The sequence below is a fragment of the Aptenodytes forsteri genome, unplaced genomic scaffold, assembly GCF_000699145.1.
Source record: "Aptenodytes forsteri isolate BGI_AS27 unplaced genomic scaffold, ASM69914v1 Scaffold398, whole genome shotgun sequence".
Lineage (NCBI taxonomy): Eukaryota > Metazoa > Chordata > Aves > Sphenisciformes > Spheniscidae > Aptenodytes > Aptenodytes forsteri.
Window position 1 is genome coordinate 283,166 of NW_008794545.1, and position 19,950 is coordinate 303,115.

Consider the following 19,950-nt stretch of genomic DNA (forward strand, 5'->3'; position numbering starts at 1 on the left):
CACTATTTTTAAAAACTCCCTCTAAAAAATTCATTCAGTGTAAATTTCAATGCTTCTTCACAAAAATCACTTATGATATGTATGCAGGAGTGCCTCAAAGTTTTCCAGATCAAATTTGCCAGTCTGTATAAAAAAATCCAAACCCTAAACTACGCCCCAAAATCCAACATTCTTCCAGAGCTGGATCATGGAAGGCAGGTTCTATGCAGCACCTAAGACAGACTAACAGCTAGCTGCTCCTAAAAGGGGTGGTTCTGCTTCTCCTTCCTCTCCACCCTTGCGCTACCACCTGGTTTGGATGGCTAAAGGCTCACTGTCAGCTCCAAAAGCTAATTAACAGAATACTATTCACTTTTGTTTTATGAAATCAGTTTTCTGGAGTTTGTTCACCTACAGTGATTGGTAATGGAGTGTTACAAGGTGCTAGTGAAAGAATTGGTAAAAACATGTGGCCAAGATTAGTGGGAAAAGGAAAAATGCTTAGTTCCTCCTGGTGGCGGTTAGACCAGAGCTGCTGTATCATACAACTACAGCCAGAGAACTGAGCTGTGTTTGTTCTGTCTCGCACATCATCCCTACAGATATCCTCTAGATATCCCCCCGTTATTCTGATAAATTGTGTAGCACTTCCTCTACTATTTTTAAACAGATGTGTGGGACACCATTAGTTGTGACTACTGGTCTGAACAAATGAAAAAGCCTGTACACACGGCCCTAAGAACCTTTATTGCTGGTGACAAAGTGCAAAAGCTCAAGATTAAGTGTTTAGCACACATAGTTATAAATAAATCCTATTATATGCAACATAGAAAATCTGATATGGAAATAAGCGAGACAGACACTACTATCCTGTACAAACACGCCTCATTTTATTAAAGTAGGCTTGCCATTTGCAATACTCAAAAATGGCTCAAATTCTTCCAAAAAGTCTCTCTCATGAAGCTGATTATCTGTGCTTTAAAATGATTCATGATTCTGGGTTTTAGAGATCCACCTTTCTACTGTTTTCACTTCTACGAAAAATATCGCCTGCTTTGCTTCCAGTAAACTACTCATTCTTCAAAACGTGTACTGTTAATAAACACATGTGACAAGAATTATTAAGTAAGCAGCAAACATAACTGACTTGTTAAGTGTTCCCCAGCAATAAATTAGAACTAGAATTATCAGGCATCAAGCTGGGACTCTGTCACTTTCTTATATGGGAAGCATTACTTACACACACCTGAAACAGACAACTGCTATGAGAAGCCTGATTCTCAGCTGCTTTGCAGTTAGGATAAAAATATGACAACTCCCTCCATGCGTTTAATACAGTGAATTAAGAAAAAGTAAGCACTAAAACTTAGCTGTAATACTTGGTAAGCTATTTTACCAGGTAGGTCTTCTTAAACTATTCCGTAGTAGAATTACATTGTATTACAGTATTTAGAGGCACTTAAAGTTATGCAGCTAGACTAGATTTTGATACAAGTACTTTTGAAAGAGAAGATTTGAGTTTTGTTTTGGGTTTTTTTTTTTAAATCCTTAATAATGTGGTCAAGCATCTTCTGTCATCCCATTGCTGTTCTGCCAAGAAGTCAAAAAATTTGACTTTATAGGTAAAACTATGAAACACGATGGAACTAGAGCTAGTTAAAAAAAAGTATGTACTGATTACAGAATTGCTCTGTAATTAATAGAGCTTTTTTAAAAAAACAGGAGTAACATCCAATTTCTGATAAAGTTTCTGTTGCTGATACAGACCAATAATCAAAAACATTGACAAATACAGCAATAACAACACATATATTAAGACATCAAGATTACATAGGGGTTAATGAAGACAGCACAGTATTTTGTTAATGAACAGACAAATATACTAAACATCAGTAATTTTACATAAAAGACACTTTATTAAATATTTAATAGAATTAGAGGACAGACCAAACAATTTCTTACCATCCATCTTGTCAGAAGTATCCTCTTTGTTGAAAAAGCAGGCAAAGAAACATGGAAAACTTAGTGTGTTAGAATAAAGGTGTTCACAGCAGTCACAAAACATTAATTAAGGAAAATACATTAATATTAAAAACAGCAGACATGTTTATCTAATTCATGCATGTATAAGCTACCTTAAGTTGATTTCTCTCAGTCCAATGTACAAAATTACAGAACAGGGTTCAAGTACCCTGCAAAGGGATGTTGAATCTCTCCGTATTACCCAGATTTGAGCAAACCCTTACAGTAAAATATTTATAAACTGTTATAAACTATTTATAACAGTTATAAACTGTTAATATTTACAAACTGTTACATGCTTGCTGTCAACAGTTACTGAAGCATCAGTACATATCTGTATCATTACTGAACCACATCTCCTCTATTTCTTACCAAATTTGCTACTGAGCATGAAGCCCCACCTGGGGTAAGGGACAGGAGGGAAAAAGACATCACAATAAAGACAGAGGACATATGGGAGAAAGTTCCACTCTGGTTTAAAAGCACTGAAGATTTACCAGTTCAGCTGAAAGGTAATGCATACATATTCTGACAGTAACAATCAAAATTAAAGTATTTAGCGTGAGCCATACATAATTACAGCTCAGGTCTCCTCAAAAAGGACATTAATACTTAAGGACGTCAAAGACAGTCAACATTTAGAATAACTAAAGTAGAGAATGTCCTCATGCTTCTAGAACAGTCTTTAAAAAAAAAAACTGAACAAGCATAAATAAGCAAGCAAGAGTTCTATTACTAATAAAAAGGGAAGAGACAGGTGGAGACAATTACAGATTAATATGCTCATGAACTTGTGGTCCTCTGAGGCTCTAAATTTGGCAGCTGTTTAAGCAAAAGGTGGATGTTTCTCTGTAAGTAAGGGTGAAAATGAAAATAAATTCAAGCTCCAGAGGAGACAATGTTATTTATTTTGGTATTGACTGCAACACCTGAGAAGATGTGGAAAGCATTATGGAAATACAATGACATTTTCTAGGCATTTTAGTACCATGGTCAGCATTATCTTGACAATTCTGTCATTTAAGTTGCCATATTTGGATTTAGTATTAACACCCCCTTTAAAATGAACAGAGGGGAGAAGTTTACAAATTAGCCCGTTTTCTGAAATATGGCACTTGCTTGAATTCACACTCCATTCATTTTAAGGTTACCTTTTGAAAACTAAGAGCAAACAGTATTTTGAGGTGGATACCATGGTTAATCAATAGCCAAACACACAACAGTCACACTCTCTACATAGGTAAGAGGGGACAGGTATGTGTCATTTAAATTACCCTACCACTATTAAGAAACTGTTAGGAGAATGAGCTAAGATCAATCAAGCAGTACTGCTTTTGTGTGACTGTAAACAAATCTTGGTCTCCTTGACTATCACTGCCCTTATACCATCTGTAATAGAACTTCACTTTACTACACATTGCTAATATCACATTATTTTGCCATTTCAAGCCACCATTGTATTCTTCTCCACATGTGGTTGCATCTGCTAGCAAGGCAAAGCTTTCCAGCTACTCAAATCCTTCAAAAGAATATGACCTGGACTTACTGCCTATTTATTCCTCTCCCCCACTCACCAAATTTATAAACTACAAAGAGAATAAGCTACTTCTTTATTTCTGTTATTTTCCTGCATAAAACTGCCACTATTTACTTCCCTGAAAACCTCTGTGCCCTTCTCAACCCTTGCTCACAAAATTCTGGGCATGAATCACATATTGCTTAAAACCTTCTGAAAGCAAACCAGTACTCCAAACGAGCTAATTTTCTGTGAAACTCTTAAGACCAAAGTAGTCCCTTCATTTCAGCAGCATGAAGAAGACAGATTAACAGAGAGAGATTTCTTTCTCTGATTTCTGGTTGACATTTTTTTCCTTCTACCACCATGCTCTGTGTCACTTCTACTCACAACAGCTGAACTCCAGCTTTGTCTGAGATTCAGAATATGTCCTGTTGCACACCAAAACAGACCAGGCAATACTCTGATCCTGAAGAATAATCACCCCACCTATTTCAGGCTCTTAGGCATTAAGTTAGGAGGAACTGAGAATTCCTCAATTGATAACCACAAGCACATCTCCTCCACCCAGCAAACTGAGCAGCCAAACTTTGGTATCCACCTGCTAACCAGCAGGTTCTCCGATTCCCCCCCTGTGGGCACTAGAGGGAGCCCACATCCAAAATTACTATTTGAAGTAGCAAGTATTCCTTTTAGTCAGCATTGCTCACGCTCATAAACTTAATCCTAAAATCAATGGTGTCCAAACCATTTCAAGTAGGCCCTGATGACAAAAGAATCAACTCATTTAAAATAGTTTTTAACTTAAATTTTAATTTAAAAAAACACAACCAAAAACTTTGAAAACCATAGCCTAAGTGTATCCTAACATCTCCCCAAACACAAGGTAAATCTGAAGAACTATGTAGTTTCTCTGCCTCCCTTGTGATCATCTTTGGCAATACTGACATTAGGACATGCCCCCTTGGTGATCTAGCTGGCACATAAGCAGAGAAGAAAAAACTTAACAGTTTTGTGAACACTGAACCTCACCTTCCCCCATTGCTACCCCTGCAGTATGGATAACCTAAAAAGAACAAAAACATGCCCATATTCCTTTACCCTCTGCACTTAGCGGAGGTTCTAGTATCTACCACCACTACCACTATCAAATACTTTTCTGCACTCTTATCATTTGTAGCACTTTCTATTATTCCTATCAAGGGAGACTGTCACCTAGATAATAATATACAACATAGATTTCATAGATTTCTTCCTAAGCATGTTGATGGAACTATGTGTATATTTTTGTGTAAAACACTTCTGTGTTACATGAAGAAGCCACCACTTACTGCCAGGATGTCTCTTCAGCATTGCTGTAAAATAGTCAGCTAAAGAGCTGAGTAAAATGGAAAATCAAGAGTCCTAACACTCATTTCCCTATTACTTCTAGAAACAAAAAAAGCCATGAAGACCATCTGCTGTTAGGTGAAGGTACCGCTCCTTTCAATACTTAATTCCAGATTAACACATTTAAAGAGCATAGTACAGATACATTCTTTGCATCGGCATTCTTCCAGCACAAGAAAAATAAAACATCTAGCAAAGTTGGTAACTTACTTCAGAACACTTGGTCTTTTGCAATACTCCAATACTACTAAAAATGACGACAATTTTTCAAATGTAGAAGTATTTTCCTGTAACTTTTTGATCAAAAACCTCAAAAAATATTTTGCAGTATTGTAAAGATGTTTCCCTTACCTAGCGAAGCGTAAGATCCTGGAGGTAGACCAGCTGCTGACAAGCGCCCAGCTCCAGCTGTCTGTCCAGCAGCGTGGCGGGCCTTTGCACCTGCGGCAGCATTAACATCAATGTCACTGCGAGACCTTTGCAGAGTTCCTGGGCTTGGAACACTCTTGCTGCTGCCTGAAACTAGCAAAAAGAAAAAAAAAATTAGGAAATTAGTTGGTAATGAATAAAATTAATTATATTTGAAACGTTAACATTTTCTACTACTGCAGCATACCTGCAAAAAGTACAGAAAACTATGTAAAATAGTGTAAGTCAAGTTAGTATTAAACAAAGTATTACTGAGGTTAAGAAGCAAACTAGATCTGGTGTTGCCATGAAATTCAGACAAAGAACAGTTTATTTTACAGTGGTATTTATCTTCATTCAGCATGAAATTTTACCATTATTTAATACAAATGATGTGCTCCCACCCTAGTACAAATTACATAATTCTGAACATTTACGTAATTTATTACATTATTGAACGCTTCACAAACATTCACAAACATACAAGGAAGTTCACAGCATCCCTTGTGATACTGAGGGAAGATAATATTCCCACACCTCAGCTGAGATAAAGCCACACGCAAGCTGAATGCATACCTCCATTTGCTTTAGGGTCTAATTTTCCATAAAGTATTTTTATATTCACCTCCTATCATTTACTGAATATTAACTATTCGCTTCAGTTAATTTTAACCATTGGTTTATGTTTTCAAAACTTGACTCCCCCTTAACAGTTTTAGTATCCAGAAAACAAGCACTCTCAATTACTGGCCATTTGTAAAAAGGAGTTCAACGATTTACTCCACAACAGTTACAAACACATTATGTGAAAAGAGAACAAAGATACTAAATTCTGAAAACTCAAGACAAAATTAAACTCTTTGAATTACAAAACTGTGGTTTTGGGTTTTGTTTTTTACAAAGAGCAGTAGCTACGTGGGAATAGATGAAAGGTATGAGTCTTTCATTTCCAATTGCCATAAGCCTAATAATCATGAATAGACCATAGAATAATGTTTTGCTTCTTTGAGAGCGACTGTTCCATGACAAAACTCCAAGACAGATGATCAATTAATAGTACCAATACATAGGAAATTCTGTCTTATACTTGCAACAACTGAAAATATATAAAACGTGAAGTAAGTATGAGGCAATCTTAGCTCCAGGTGCAGTTTGTAGTGACACATACCATTGTTCAACTTGGAAACAGGGTAAATGCTTAAGACAGTAAGATTTTAAGCTGCATTTAAAACTTTTAATTCAAAGAACATAAAGAACAATTACTGCACTATATAGCAACCACCTTACCTCTGCCTGCAAGACTTGCTGGGCTGGCTGCAGACCATTTAGAAGATAGAGGCCGACTGGAAAAAAAAAAAAAAAAGGTCAGTAAAACCAGTAAGTCAGTCTCATGTATCAGATCCAAAAGGCAATAACAACAGAGAGGGGGAAAAAAAAAAATCTTCTGTTCTTTTCTCCCCTTCAACTTTCCCACCATATTTTAGATAAACACATTAAATACAGAATGATAAGGAAAACACAATCATCTTATCTTTTGTATTTTATAAAATCACGTCTTCATCACAAAGCATTAATCCTTAGGTTACCAATAGGCACACTTTGCTAACATGAAGTTCAGGCACTCCAGACTTGGTCACAGAAACATTTAAGGTGGTCAGTACAAGGTTTTAACCACAGGACTGATCTTCTAAATCAGCTGTCAAACAAAACTAGCAGGAGCTACACAAAAAGCTTGATTTATGAAAGAAATTATGTGAAGTGGTGTCTGCAGTAGCAAGGAAAACAGGTGTACAATTCATAACCCTCCTCCAGTCCTGTATCTCCCAAGAATCAAGTTACAAATTAGAAAGGAAAATGCTGGAACTTCCAAAACAGCTAGACTGAATTTTCCCTGTTGGAATGTTAGAGGCTCCCACAATTTATAAAAGGAGAAAAATCTTATGTCTTTTCCTCCATGTTTTCTCCCCATTTCCTTTTACTCTTACTGCAAAAACGTGTAGTTGCTGAAGCAAAATCTTCCTGTCTACTGAAGTTTAACTGTGAGCCCTTCCTTCTGTCTGGTTCAGAAGGCTAAAATGCAGTCAGAGGGACCAGGGAAAAGCAAAAGACTAGTAGAAGCAAGCACAATACTTTATTCATTGATTCATATCTAGCCATCTAAATATTTATCTGACTGGGAAGGTTTGTATTTGCCAAAACAGTTGACTGTTTCATCAATAGTCAAATTACAGCCTGAACCTAGAGTCTCAGCTTTAGTAAAAATAATCCCCCTCTAATTTTAAACCAAAAAGCAGAGAGAAAAGAGATGCATATCACTGTGTATTTATCTGAGTTACTAGCTCAGGTGCTCTATGATAATATAGAGGTCAGCACTGTTACCGAACTCCTCACAGAAGATCATGTATTTGCAGCTTATTATAATACCTGCTTTTCTGACATTACTAACTAGTGTTTTGGAGGTATTTTGCTGCAAGTAAGTCGAGAAGGCCCAGGCAGAGCTCCTGGGTGCATCCTGACCTTACAAGTTGCTCCAAACAGAAGGCCCAGACAACTGTTACAATTTCAACACTTGCATGATCTATTGTGATTGACATTTCATTTAAGCGGTTTCATATAGGTAGGCACAAGTCCCTGCATTTCTCTCATTCCACCATCCTCTTAAACACCATTTTTGATCAATGATCTGTAAGAGCTATAAGTTCAGAGGGTCAAAAATCATGGAGGATCAGACTTTTAGGAAAACCATACCCATATTTCCTAAGTTAGTCTATACAGGAAGAACTCAGCATCTATATTAGAAGCCAGAAATATAATTTTGGGTAACACAGGGAAAACAACATGCATCTAAATGCAAAATTAGTAAAAAATCAATTAAAAATTAATTAATTTCCAATATCACGATCTCTTCTGTTCATCTCTTATTTTACTTCTCCCTTTCTGTACTGCAGTACTTGCGTATCTTGCAATACAGGAAGTAACACTTGAGGATTTAAGAGTATTTTAAGATCTAATTTCTCTGTAATTTAGTTTTTAACATTTTATTACTAGTTACTCATTAACAGCACTTTGATTTTCAGATAGGGAATATAGATTAATTTAAACAAGAGTAATTAATCTTTGAATAAACATGTTTGTGGCAAATGAAGTGTTAGCAATAGCCTACATCACAGACAATTATTTTTAAGATGTTTTTTATAATTACAATTATCATAGGAAAGGTAAGATTTGACATAGAAGAGGGAAAGCCTCTGGTATTTAAGGCAGCAACCAAAAAAAAAAGAAAAAAATTAACTTCCAATATGCTGTAAGCAGTCTTTTCTTTCAAGTCAAAAGTGATCAGACAAGTTTTCTGGCTTTGGAAATGAAGCATCTGAATTGAAATCTTAACAGGTTTAAATACTTTGAGGAAACTTTCTAGAATTTAAAGGAAAAAATCACCACATACTACTACTACTATTTTACATTTCTATGAACAAGCCAGTAGATTTCTTTTGCTATTGGTACCTAAGCAAACTTTAATCTATTCAGCTCAAGATTGTCTATACATTTTAATACACCACTGACTGCAGCACAGACCCACCCTCTAGTAATTAGCATAGCTGCAAAATACTGCTAATACATATTCCATACTGTGAAGACAGGAAAAAAATGATCTCTGATCTGAATGGATCTCACTGTCAGTGTCTCTTTCTCATACTTCCCAGTGAAAAAGGATAAAAAAGGAGTAACACCATTATTTCTTTCCTAGACTTATTCATTGCACCAGAATGCTGGACATCAATATGTGAACCTTGAAGATACTTTGGTGTAATAGAGGCTGCTAAGGAAGAAATATGAATAAGAACAGCCTGCTAAAATCCAGTTAATGACTGCCCTTATTTTTCACCTTGCTGGGGTAATACTGTCATATAGCAAAAGACAATAAAAGATATTTATTTAAAAAAAAAGTGACAAAATACAATTGCAGCTTTTCTGTACACCACAGAAGTCTGGCTCATTTGCTTTTGAGAATCAGTTTTTATTTGTTTATAGGCTCAGAAACAGTTAAGTGACCCTTACTTGAGGCTCTCCTGTGAGCTGGAGGATGACCTGTCTGACTGAGGGAGAGATGCTATACTGCCAGAATTCTTCAAGTAGGTCTGGAGGCTTCTTTGATAGGGCGGCTCAAGAGAATTGTACAGAGTCTCGGCTTCACTAGGGAAGTGATTTCTAAGACCCAGATAAGCCCTGCAAAACAAGAGAATAACCACATATAATTGCTCTATATTTTCTTCGAAGTGTGGAGCCAGGAAGTAGAAGATTACAGAATGAACCAGGGATGGGAGAGAAAGGAACTCAGACTGAAAATATGTAAGGCATACAATACTGCTCATCAAATCATAAAAGAAACCAGCTACATTGACTGAATTAATCTTTTCAAAATAACTCAGTCTATCCTCTGAAATTCTCACATTCACTTACCAATTCTGTGGGGGAGCAAGAGACATTCTTTTCTGGCCTACTCACTAGTCAAGTGCTGCAGTTGTTTAATGACGTGCTGGGGGGAACGACACAGGGAAGAATGACTATGCAGCAATATCAACCTTTATGACTCCTGTTTCAGTAGAATCCTCAAACACTGCATGACAGTATTAATTGCCTCAACTTTCAAAATGTCTTTTGCAAAAGAAACTAGATATTAATTCAGGACTCCGAGAACAGAAACATCAATTTTAAGCCTAACTTGTGTCCTCCTCTTCAGCCATAGTTAGCCACTCACCTCTGATTAGAGCCTTCTCTCACTCATGAAAAACATACAATTTTTCAGAGCAAAATGCAGTTAAAACTCACTTTCTTGCCTCCACTCTTGCTTCTGCATCAGCATCATGAATGCCCTTCTTGATTGTTTCAACCAAGACAGCTGCGTGCCTAGAAGAAAAACATTTTTCATGCCATTTTGCTACTCCAAATTCTATTTTAAGTAGTAAAGTTTTACCCTTTAATTAAGATTTCTCTAAGTAAAAACCAGCTGAGATAGTAGTTCTTTCTAAGGTATGAAGTAAACAAACGCTTAAGCACACCAATGACATAATTGCACCTTCTGTAAGGCTTTAGGTAAGCTTCCTCCATCAATCTAAAAGAATTATAATCTACTTTTCAGACATACAGCCACCTATCACACTTAAAAAGTTATTCAAAAATACCTTTTTAAAGACACCTACTTTACTGAAATGGAAAAACTATTTCTCCTACTATATCATCAATAGCAAGAAAAAGAAAAAAGTTAAGATTAGTAAGTTTGCTTTCCTGGAAATTCACCTCTGAAAGCTTTTGGTGTATGAGTTCTAAACCTCAACACATGCTCAAAGAACAGCAAAGCCCCCATCAGAACAACCAAAAATTGTGATGATAAACACATTTTAATTCAAAATATGTTTGGGGCTTTGTTTTTTGTTTGGGTTTTTTGGGAGGGTGGGGTGTTGTTTTGAGTTTTTTGTGGTTTGTTTTTTTTTAAACACAAATACACACTGACATAAATAAAGTGATCTTCCCATTGCTCTCTTTCTCAGGAGTACCTTGAGAGGTTGAAAGGTGACTATGGAGCTGGATGAGCTCTTCAGAGCCTTCTCTGGAGGCCTTATAGTCCCTCTGCTCTTACTCCGTGCTTACAGTACACATTCTGCAGAACTGATGCATGTACTATTTTCCTGTCTACCCAGAGAAGCTACAGTGTGCTCATAACCATCACCAGAAGAAGTCCTCCAGCCTAATCCCACTTGCCCTCTTCTATGGTGAACACACAAATTTCCTCCTTTCAGGAGGAAAGGCAGATGCTTACCTGTGCATCTTTGCTGCACAGGATACACGATATTAGTGAAACTCTGAGAAAGCATGGTACACGTTGCTCACATACAGTATAGGAAAAGAGGCAGAGGGTAAGGAGAGGAGGCAACATGAAGTCAAGGCTGGAGCATACAGCTCTCTCTCTCCCTGGCACTTGAATGAGCCACATGACCTGCTGTGCTAGAAAGGTCGGCCAACACTGAACAACATAATCCAATTAAAGGATTAAATGAAAAGATTTCTGTCTTAAAATTCATTAGCAGTTTATTACTGGGGAAAAAGTATACTGGGCCATACCTTTCCAACGAATGTGTTTGCCACTCTTGTAACAACAGGTCTAAAAATTCAAAGGAGCGCCTAAAAAGACAGAACAAAAAGTTAGAATTAATACTCATTTCTCTAATGTCCTTGCGGAATAAATAGTAACTTTATTCTTTCCCCCGAGGGAAACAAATACATAAAATAAAAGTACTTTTATTTGTCAAATAAGGACATTGGTCACCTTATTGCAAAGTTAAAATATTCTGTATAGAAAGCAAACATGCAGGCTAACTAATCCTAAACTTCAAAAAAATAGATGTGGTTCAGTTATATGTCTGTCGTGTTATTACACATATGCTATGTTAGTTTTTAGCCCCAAAATAACAGACAAAAATCAATAAAGTTTAAAAACTGTACAAACTATAAAAATCTTAATGTTAAAAAAAAAATCAATACTTTAAAAATTCAGCTATTAAGTCACAACGTAATGTTTCTATGGCAGTGTATTTCTGTCCCAAACACTATTTCCATCCTTTCATCTGTCGTTACTGAGTATGTAGCATAAAGGAGAACATGAGACCATTAGTACAGGGCTCCGCATATAGAAAGCGCTCCTGAAGATTTGCTGGCACTGTACAAACTAAGTTATGTAACCTTATTCACTATTAATTCAGAATTCATGACAGTTTAGCAGACAGCTTAGCAAAAGGCATACTTTAAAATATGTCTGAAGCTAGATCCTGGTGAACAAATCAAAGCGACACGGATTACAAAGGTGTAGATAACAAGTCTTCAAAAAGGTGGTGGACTCTACTGTCTAGAACTATTACTTTTTCTGGTTATGTTGCATCTTTGACCTGTTCTGGAGGAACAGATTTCATTTTTATTCCGCCCAAATCCTTTGGACACCTACAAGACATGGCAAGAAACCCTGAAAGGCTTTTCAGTATTATAACCAATCTAGTTCCAAAGGAATGAGGTCAGTATGAAAACAATGCAATTTTGGCCACCTTCATTGAGGCTCACTGAATTGTGAACTGCAGTACCAAAGCCACCTACAGTCTAATGTTCCTCAGCAAAGCCGTGGTAAGTGGAAGTACTGAAGCCCTGTGAACTGTTTTGCAGTCAAACCAGAAGTTATGACAGGTCAGTATTATCTGGGTTAAGATAATACTTGCTTTGGATGCAAAGACAGCTCAGATTCAGAGCAAGTAGTTCAGATGCTCAAGCTGTTTCTTGCATACACGTAGCTATATTGCTTTCAGGGCTAGCGTGGGCCCAGAAACAGCGTTAACTGCTTTCGTGAGATCCTGTGCAGAAAATGACACTCTGTCAGAAACCAATTAATTTTGTCAAGAGCCAATCCAAGTGTTCAAGTATCATGGTTTTGGAAAAAGCAACATGCTGAAGATGCACCTCAGTTGTTAAACATGACAACACATTGATCCACCACGTCCTATCTAAGGTAGCAGCCACTGTCTCAATCCCACAGTCCCCAGGCACGGTAGGTTTATTATTTTGGGCACAGTATCAGACAGCCTAGCTCCACACATTCAACCCACATTGCACAAAAGTTACGAAGTCCTCCTGGCATCAGGAGAGCAAGGTGCTGGCACACGCTGCATGCAGTATGCTGTAGTACTTTGACAAGAGCTAACCTCACTAGGTCTGTCAAGTCTGGCCCTAACGGTAACTAATGGGCTCAGGCTGGTTCTTCACAAACACGTGCCTATCTGTTTCATGCTCTCCCAATGCCTCTCAATACCTGTGTTGTTTGTTCTCATTAGACTGAGCAACGCAGATTCAACTACAGCTTTTTTTTTTCCTTCTGGTTTTAAATCAGAAGGTATTTTTTGAACAAGTGTTAGGAACATTTTAAATTAGAATAAATTCTGCAGAAGAATACAGTGTATGTCCCCCACTATGGCAGAAAGTACCATTCTTCAACATCATCCGATATAACTTTGCTGAAATTAATTTTTGTAGTTTACTGGATAACACAGTTTTGGGTCTTCAGAGTTAACAGCCATAAATCTTCAAATGTTTATTTTCAACATATGATCATCATATTTAAAAAAGCAACAGCTTTAATAATTTGCTGTTTATAATGTACTCACCTTCTAACCGCAACTGATTTTGAGGTACAGTTGCTTGTTATTAAAGGTATGAGTCGTGGCACATGGGTATGCTGAAGAAAAAAAAAAAAGACAAAGCAGTTAATGACAAAAGTATTCCTGATTTTGTACTGTATTAATTAAGTCAAAAAGAATTAGTGACATAGTAACAATTGCAATCATTTACAATGCCTACTGAAACTACATGTAGAATACTATTAAATAAGAGACTGCTGCTAGCACATGACTTGATTTAGCTGTCAGAAGTCATATACGAAGGCTCAGATATAAAGTGTCCCCTCAAAGGGGTTGCAAGCTGATGTTATTTTAGTTTTGCCACAGAAAAAAAGCAATAGATGTAGCAGTCTTAAAAATCAGAGTTATGGAGCAAAAAGCAAATCAATCTGAAACTATGGGCATTCTTTTAGGGATCAATCAATACGATTAGTGCTACAAAGACCAAATTCCTTTTAATGCAAAATATGTCAATAAAGTAATAAAATCATGACATGTAATATAAGCAAGCTTACGTATATAATCTATATGGAAACACTTCACATCCTCATGGGAAAAAAAAACCCTTGAACTACCATTTAAAGTGGATAAGATAAACTACATTAAATCCAAATGCAATACTTTAATTCAGAATTAAAGCAGCCTTACTTCAGCTTATCTTAACTAACTGTAGACACAAAGTATTAACCTTTTGATTCCAAGTAAGAGTAACATGGTTCAACAAATCCATTTTCAGTTCTTTATTCCTTTCTTGATTAAACACATAACTTCTAAAACAGTCCCCAATACAGTGTGAAACTGCTGCTTATAAAAAAAACTGCTTAAAAAGCTCCTTTCTATTAAACACATAACTTCTAAAACAGTCCCCAATACAGTGTGAAACTGCAGCCTATAAAAAAACTGCTTAAAAAGTACAGTACTGAACAATTCTTAGTATCTCACGTATCATACTTTCTCCTTAGGTTATTGTTGTGGGATATAAACACACAAATCACTAAAAAAGCAGAGAGATAATTATCAGCTCTCAGAGTACTGCCAACTTCAGAATTAGGAGGGAATTAATCCAAAAATCTGGACGAGCCTTACAGTTGCATTTGTTCGTACTGTTCTAGTACAGTACTGAACAATTCTTAGTATCTCACGTATCATACTTTCTCCTTAGGTTATTGTTGTGGGATATAAACACACAAATCACTAAAAAAGCAGAGAGATAATTATCAGCTCTCAGAGTACTGCCAACTTCAGAATTAGGAGGGAATTAATCCAAAAATCTGGACGAGCCTTACAGTTGCATTTGTTCGTACTGTTCTACTTTTAAACAGGGTTTTAGGGGTTTTGTTTGTGTTTTGCATAGTTTTCAAACTGAAAAGTGGCACATGACTGCCAGAAAGGGAACAATAAGCAGTATCAGGGGAAAGAATAAAATGTTTTTACAGATGGAGAAACCTGTATGTTCCAAGTCTTTGGAGCTATTGACATTATAATTTCTAGAAAGTGTTTTTGCAAGGGAATCAAAGCCTCAGGCTTGCTTTCATTTGGCTTTAAGATTGCACATTTCATCTGTTAACCCTTTGAAGCTGTCATGATACATGCCTCCTCCCAACCCACCTTGCAGCTCAATTGCCCAACCTGAATCCCACCTCCCTCTGGAAGAGATTTTCCGCCTAAATGCCATCTCATCATGACACGCCCTCCCCCCACTTTTTTTTTTTTTTTTCCAAATTGGTTTCCTGATTTACTAGGAGTCAAGAAAGAGAAATCAGACTACAGCATAAAAACTATCTGGAGAAGAAATATGAAATCCAAGAAAGGGGCAAAGATGAGATGGAGCTCTTCAAGATCACTGGTATAATACAGCCTCTCTCTTTTTACGTACACTCACTCCCACAGCAATTAGATACTAAAGCACCAGGATCTGAACTGGCTGTCAGTGGATTCTGGTAGGAGTTTTTGAGCAAAACGCTGACTCCAAAAGCTGTAATGGCTTGGGCTCTAAATATGCAACTGATCACACACTCCCTGACCAAATCTCATTTAATCTAAAGGATAGAAGTCCAAAGGAGAGTGGGACTGCATTTAGTTTGACTGATACTTATTTCTTTCTTTTTCCACTGAAACCTGAATTTTCTGTCAGAACACCTTGCATGAGCCATTTATTGGTTGGGTATTTGAACACTATGGATAGGGTTTTCTCGCTTCTATGCCTCCAATCTAGGATTTAAGTTACAGCTAAGAATAACAGAAGTTTAAACAAAATCAGGGCAGCTGTAGCCAACTTGTCTTCAACTGAACTGAACCAATAAAGCCAATTTAATGTAATCGGTGAATTTTTATTTCATGCTGCTTTTCTGGTGCTTGATTTAGCTCCTGTAAACAACAAGATAGGGTTAGTTTCTCACATGCCTGAGCTTGTCTAATACTACTGCAAATGGTATTCTTCTCTTACAACTTTAATCATCCTGTGTAAGGTGTATTCCTTCCTCCACTCTCAACTCTGTGCCATTAGCCATCTCACAGTACAATGTAAGAGTCTGGGGAAAAAATGCCAATGGTTCTTAGCCCAAGTGCTGACGCAAAGGTAATGCAGAAGTCTCAGAGCACATTCTCAGAGGCATGGTTAGACAGAATAAGTACAGATTCCAAAACATACTGAGGATGGCAATAAAAGGTGTGAGTGATTAAACCACTTAGGTTTCCAACAACTTACAAAATTAAAACCACGGATGAGATCACAGTGAATAGCAGTAAGTGCCTAGCATTAAGAACACCGCAGCTTTTAATGTAGAAACTACAGGCAACCTCCCACTTCTATCTGAAACACAAAATTATCAGTACAAGTCCCAAAAATCTAGCTAAATATCTTGCCTCAGACACCAGTCAGTAGCAAATGCGTAAGGAAAAGACAATAAAAAAACCAGCTAGTATACAGCATTCCCCTCTTCTATGTGCTATAGCTTTAAGGACTCAAAGTACTTAAACCCAAGGATATCTCTATTGGGCTCTTCTTCCATGAACTTGTGCTTTCTGAACTGATCCACGTATGTGGATCAATATTTTATCATTAACTCCACAGTTCCATTTTTTTTTTTAATATGCTTTTTTTTTTTTTGGTAAAAAGAAATAGTCTTGTTTTTTAAAAAAATAGCTCCACAGTTTTTTTTTAATATGCTTTTTTTTTTTTGGTAAAAAGAAATAGTCTTGTTTCTTGTTTAAATCTTATTAGGCTCTCAACTACTAGCTTAACTTTGTCTTCTCCAAAAAGGCAGTTAAACGCAGTTAACCTTTGAAATACACTTGCCTTTTTACAATTAACACATTACAAAAAAATCATGGAAACAGACTTGCTTTTCACACCTATTCCTCCATCTTTACAATGGTAATGCTGCCAACTGGTTTCAATGATAAATAGTATTTGTCCATCTGTGAGAAAAATTACTTCTCCATGAAAGAATGATTTATAATCCTGTATTTCAGAATTGTTATTATCTCTGCTAAGAGCCACTACCTGAATATTCCCAGCAAGCAAAGTGAGAGAGGAACACCTACCCGAATAATGAATCTAATGGCTGCGCACCCAGAAGTTGCCATCACTTTGGCGCTGTTGGGAACCAGATTAAAAAGAGTAGGCACAATAGCTTCAGCGCCATGATCAAACTTGTTTCCCAAAACAGTTGAAAGATGGCTATTTAGGAAAAAGAAATAAAACTTGTTAACAAAAATTAATTTCTTAGTCTTAAAATAACAAAGTTCATTGTACATTTTAAAGATTTATCTTTCCAAACAACAGAATTTCTTAATTTCATGACTTCCAAGTCCTTGCCTCATTAGAAATGCAGGACTTGCACAACATTTTTGTCAGTTGGCAGACACATTAAAGGTTGAACACTAATAACTTTATTTCATAATGAAAAACAAATACCACAATTTGAAAGGCTAAAATTCTCATATCCACATAAAGTATCATAGTATTTCTGCTTTTTAACACACTTTGAGAGTATATGATTTCCATAGGATTTTAGACTTATTGTTCAAGATTTTTTCCCTTTTGAATGCAGAACGAGGACATTTACACAGTACTTTTTACGCTACTCCTGACTTCAGGTTAGGAAAAGTTAGCATTATTTTCTCAAAGCCTGAGTTTCCCTAGCAAGGACAGTTGTATGCTCCAACAGGTCCCCAAGATCTGTTCAATCAGGAAACCAGAAGAGCAAGGGTGAACTCTAGGGCGTATCTGTTCCACATGGCCACTGAAAATCAGTGGTTACATTAATGGCTTTCCAGAGGAAAAAAAAAAAAGCCATGGAAAACATGGAAGTGGGAAAGACTGCTCTGGCGTAAAAATAAGGCTTTCCCCCCCCCTTGAATTTAATGAGAGTGCCCAAGATGATGAGGATGAAGATCTTATTTCCGTTAAGCCACAGCTTCTAAAATTATCATGGACGTGAAAGATATTACCTCACCGAAAATACAGTGTTTTACTGAAGCTTCCACTTGGGTTTTATCTTTTTAAGTTGCATCTCAGACAATTCAACAGTCAAGCAGAAGGGCTCAAAACACTACAGGGCAGCTCACTTTGTTATTACGAGTAGTCACAGTAAAGTCCTGTGCCAATCACCCAAGTATAAGTGCTCCTAAGACTAGCCCCCAATATTATAGTAGTACTTACAGCAGTTTGTATTAACTTGCACTAAGTACTCAGTGTAATGATGGTAACTTGTTCTTCACATACAATGTTACAGGATTATCAACCATGTATATTGCCTAAAAGAACAAATTCCTTTACATGTTTCTTTTTCTCTACGGCTTCAGATGCTGACTTGACTCTATCAGTCATAGTGTACAGCAGTCCAACAAGGCAATCTTTCCTGCAACACTGATAAAGCATTTTTAAGTTTAATTCATGCTAAAATCTAGCAATGTACACAAACGCACATAAACTATACTTACGCTACAGTAATGCATGCTTCTCTAACCACCTGGGATCTGAGATCCTTGGCTGACAGCTTGAAAGCACCATCCAACAACCGTAAATGCTGGAAAAATCCATCATACTGTGCAGCTCCAGCAACAAGCAATGACCGAACTTTCTTCAGCTAAAAAATTTAAGGTATTTAGTTTAGGAAACTACCAATATGCATTTCAAAATAAAAAAGTAACAACTTCATTGCAACAATGTACGTAGGCATGTCTTTAAAGAAAAGCATCATTTTGAAATATATGGTAGTAATTTAAAAAACTGTAAAAAAAAATCTATTACTTAAATTCTAGAGCAAAAAAGTCTCAGATCCCAGTCTACAAATATACAAACACATAACTCTGTTCACACACCTGTTCCCAAACACTAAGATGCCATAAACCTGGTAAAAAATATAAATGCTACATACACACAAACATTTTAATCCTGCAAGTGGAACTTACCATAGCCACACATAAGAGGTACTAACGCTAGCAGTTTATCTGCAAAATATGTAATTTTGCATAAATGCTAACTGAAACATACACAATGGCTTTTAGAAAAGCTTCCACTTAAATGTCAGCATAAAGGTATTTCGGCCTTTTTAAAATACTTGCTCAAACTTATTTGGTATATGGAAATTCAATGTTTAAAAATTAAAATGAAAAATTCTTTGATTATCTGGAGTGTAATTACTTTAAGAAAAAACACTTTAAAATATCTAGCTGCCTGTGCTTTATGAAATACACCCAAACCTGAAACCAGATAAAAAGTTTACCGCATTAGTTCGTTGATCCCAGTCATGTTTATCATCTGAGAGAATTTCCCTGATTTTGTTCAACGTTTCTTCAAGTTCTCGACTAGAATAGATCTGAAGTATTAAAAAAACAGAAAATTTATACTGTTAATATCCCAGGTAACCCAATGAAGGAAAATAGCTTGAGAAGACTGAAAATACAATTATAATTCTGAAATCTTGCCCCAAAAGTTCCAGAGAACTGTATAAGAGGTATAAATGGACATTTTAAGGCAAATCGTTGAGGCTATCACTGAGTAGTGAATATTCATTAAAAGAAAAGCTGAAGAATCAACATTTTCCTCAAGATTTCACCTTTCACCTTTGTTATGATCTAATCATATCTAGAATTTCATTAACTCCATTTAAAAAAAATATAATTCAATACGAGCAGAGGTTTTAGATAATCTGTTGCAATGCTACTGCAATTCAATTTCATTTTCATACCCATTATTACAACGATACTCAACCAACAGATTTTAACCCAATGCAACTCTTTTGGGGCAGGGACTCTCTTCCGCATTACAAGAGTGCATGGCTCTACGAGGGCCTAACTGGGCTGCTAGTCAACACTAAAATGAAAAATTTGTCTGAAAAAATAAATTAAAAACTTCAATAGCTTCTATATGTATTACTACTACAAGCCTATCATTTATTAACTTACGCAGTCAGT

General features: G+C 36.4%; 1 protein-coding gene across 7 annotated transcripts in view; it reads right to left on the reverse strand.

Annotated features, from left to right (window-relative positions):
- CLASP2 (cytoplasmic linker associated protein 2) overlaps positions 1–19,950 on the reverse strand; it is a 153,267-nt gene that overhangs the window by 51,468 nt on the left and 81,849 nt on the right. For 4 of the 7 annotated variants that reach the window (XM_009272405.2, XM_009272404.2, XM_009272406.2 and 1 more), the window contains exons 10-18: positions 19,260–19,352; positions 18,475–18,620; positions 17,074–17,209; positions 13,516–13,586; positions 11,435–11,494; positions 10,145–10,222; positions 9,374–9,541; positions 6,602–6,657; positions 5,258–5,428 (exon numbers count right to left, since the gene is read on the reverse strand). In XM_009272405.2, coding sequence (XP_009270680.1) covers positions 5,258–5,428; positions 6,602–6,657; positions 9,374–9,541; positions 10,145–10,222; positions 11,435–11,494; positions 13,516–13,586; positions 17,074–17,209; positions 18,475–18,620; positions 19,260–19,352 — 979 coding nt within the window. Of the gene's footprint in view, positions 1–1,941; positions 1,966–5,257; positions 5,429–6,601; positions 6,658–9,373; positions 9,542–10,144; positions 10,223–11,434; positions 11,495–13,515; positions 13,587–17,073; positions 17,210–18,474; positions 18,621–19,259; positions 19,353–19,950 lie in introns of all 7 variants that reach the window. The other 3 variants (XM_009272403.2, XM_009272401.2, XM_009272400.2) reach the window with 1 other exon arrangement.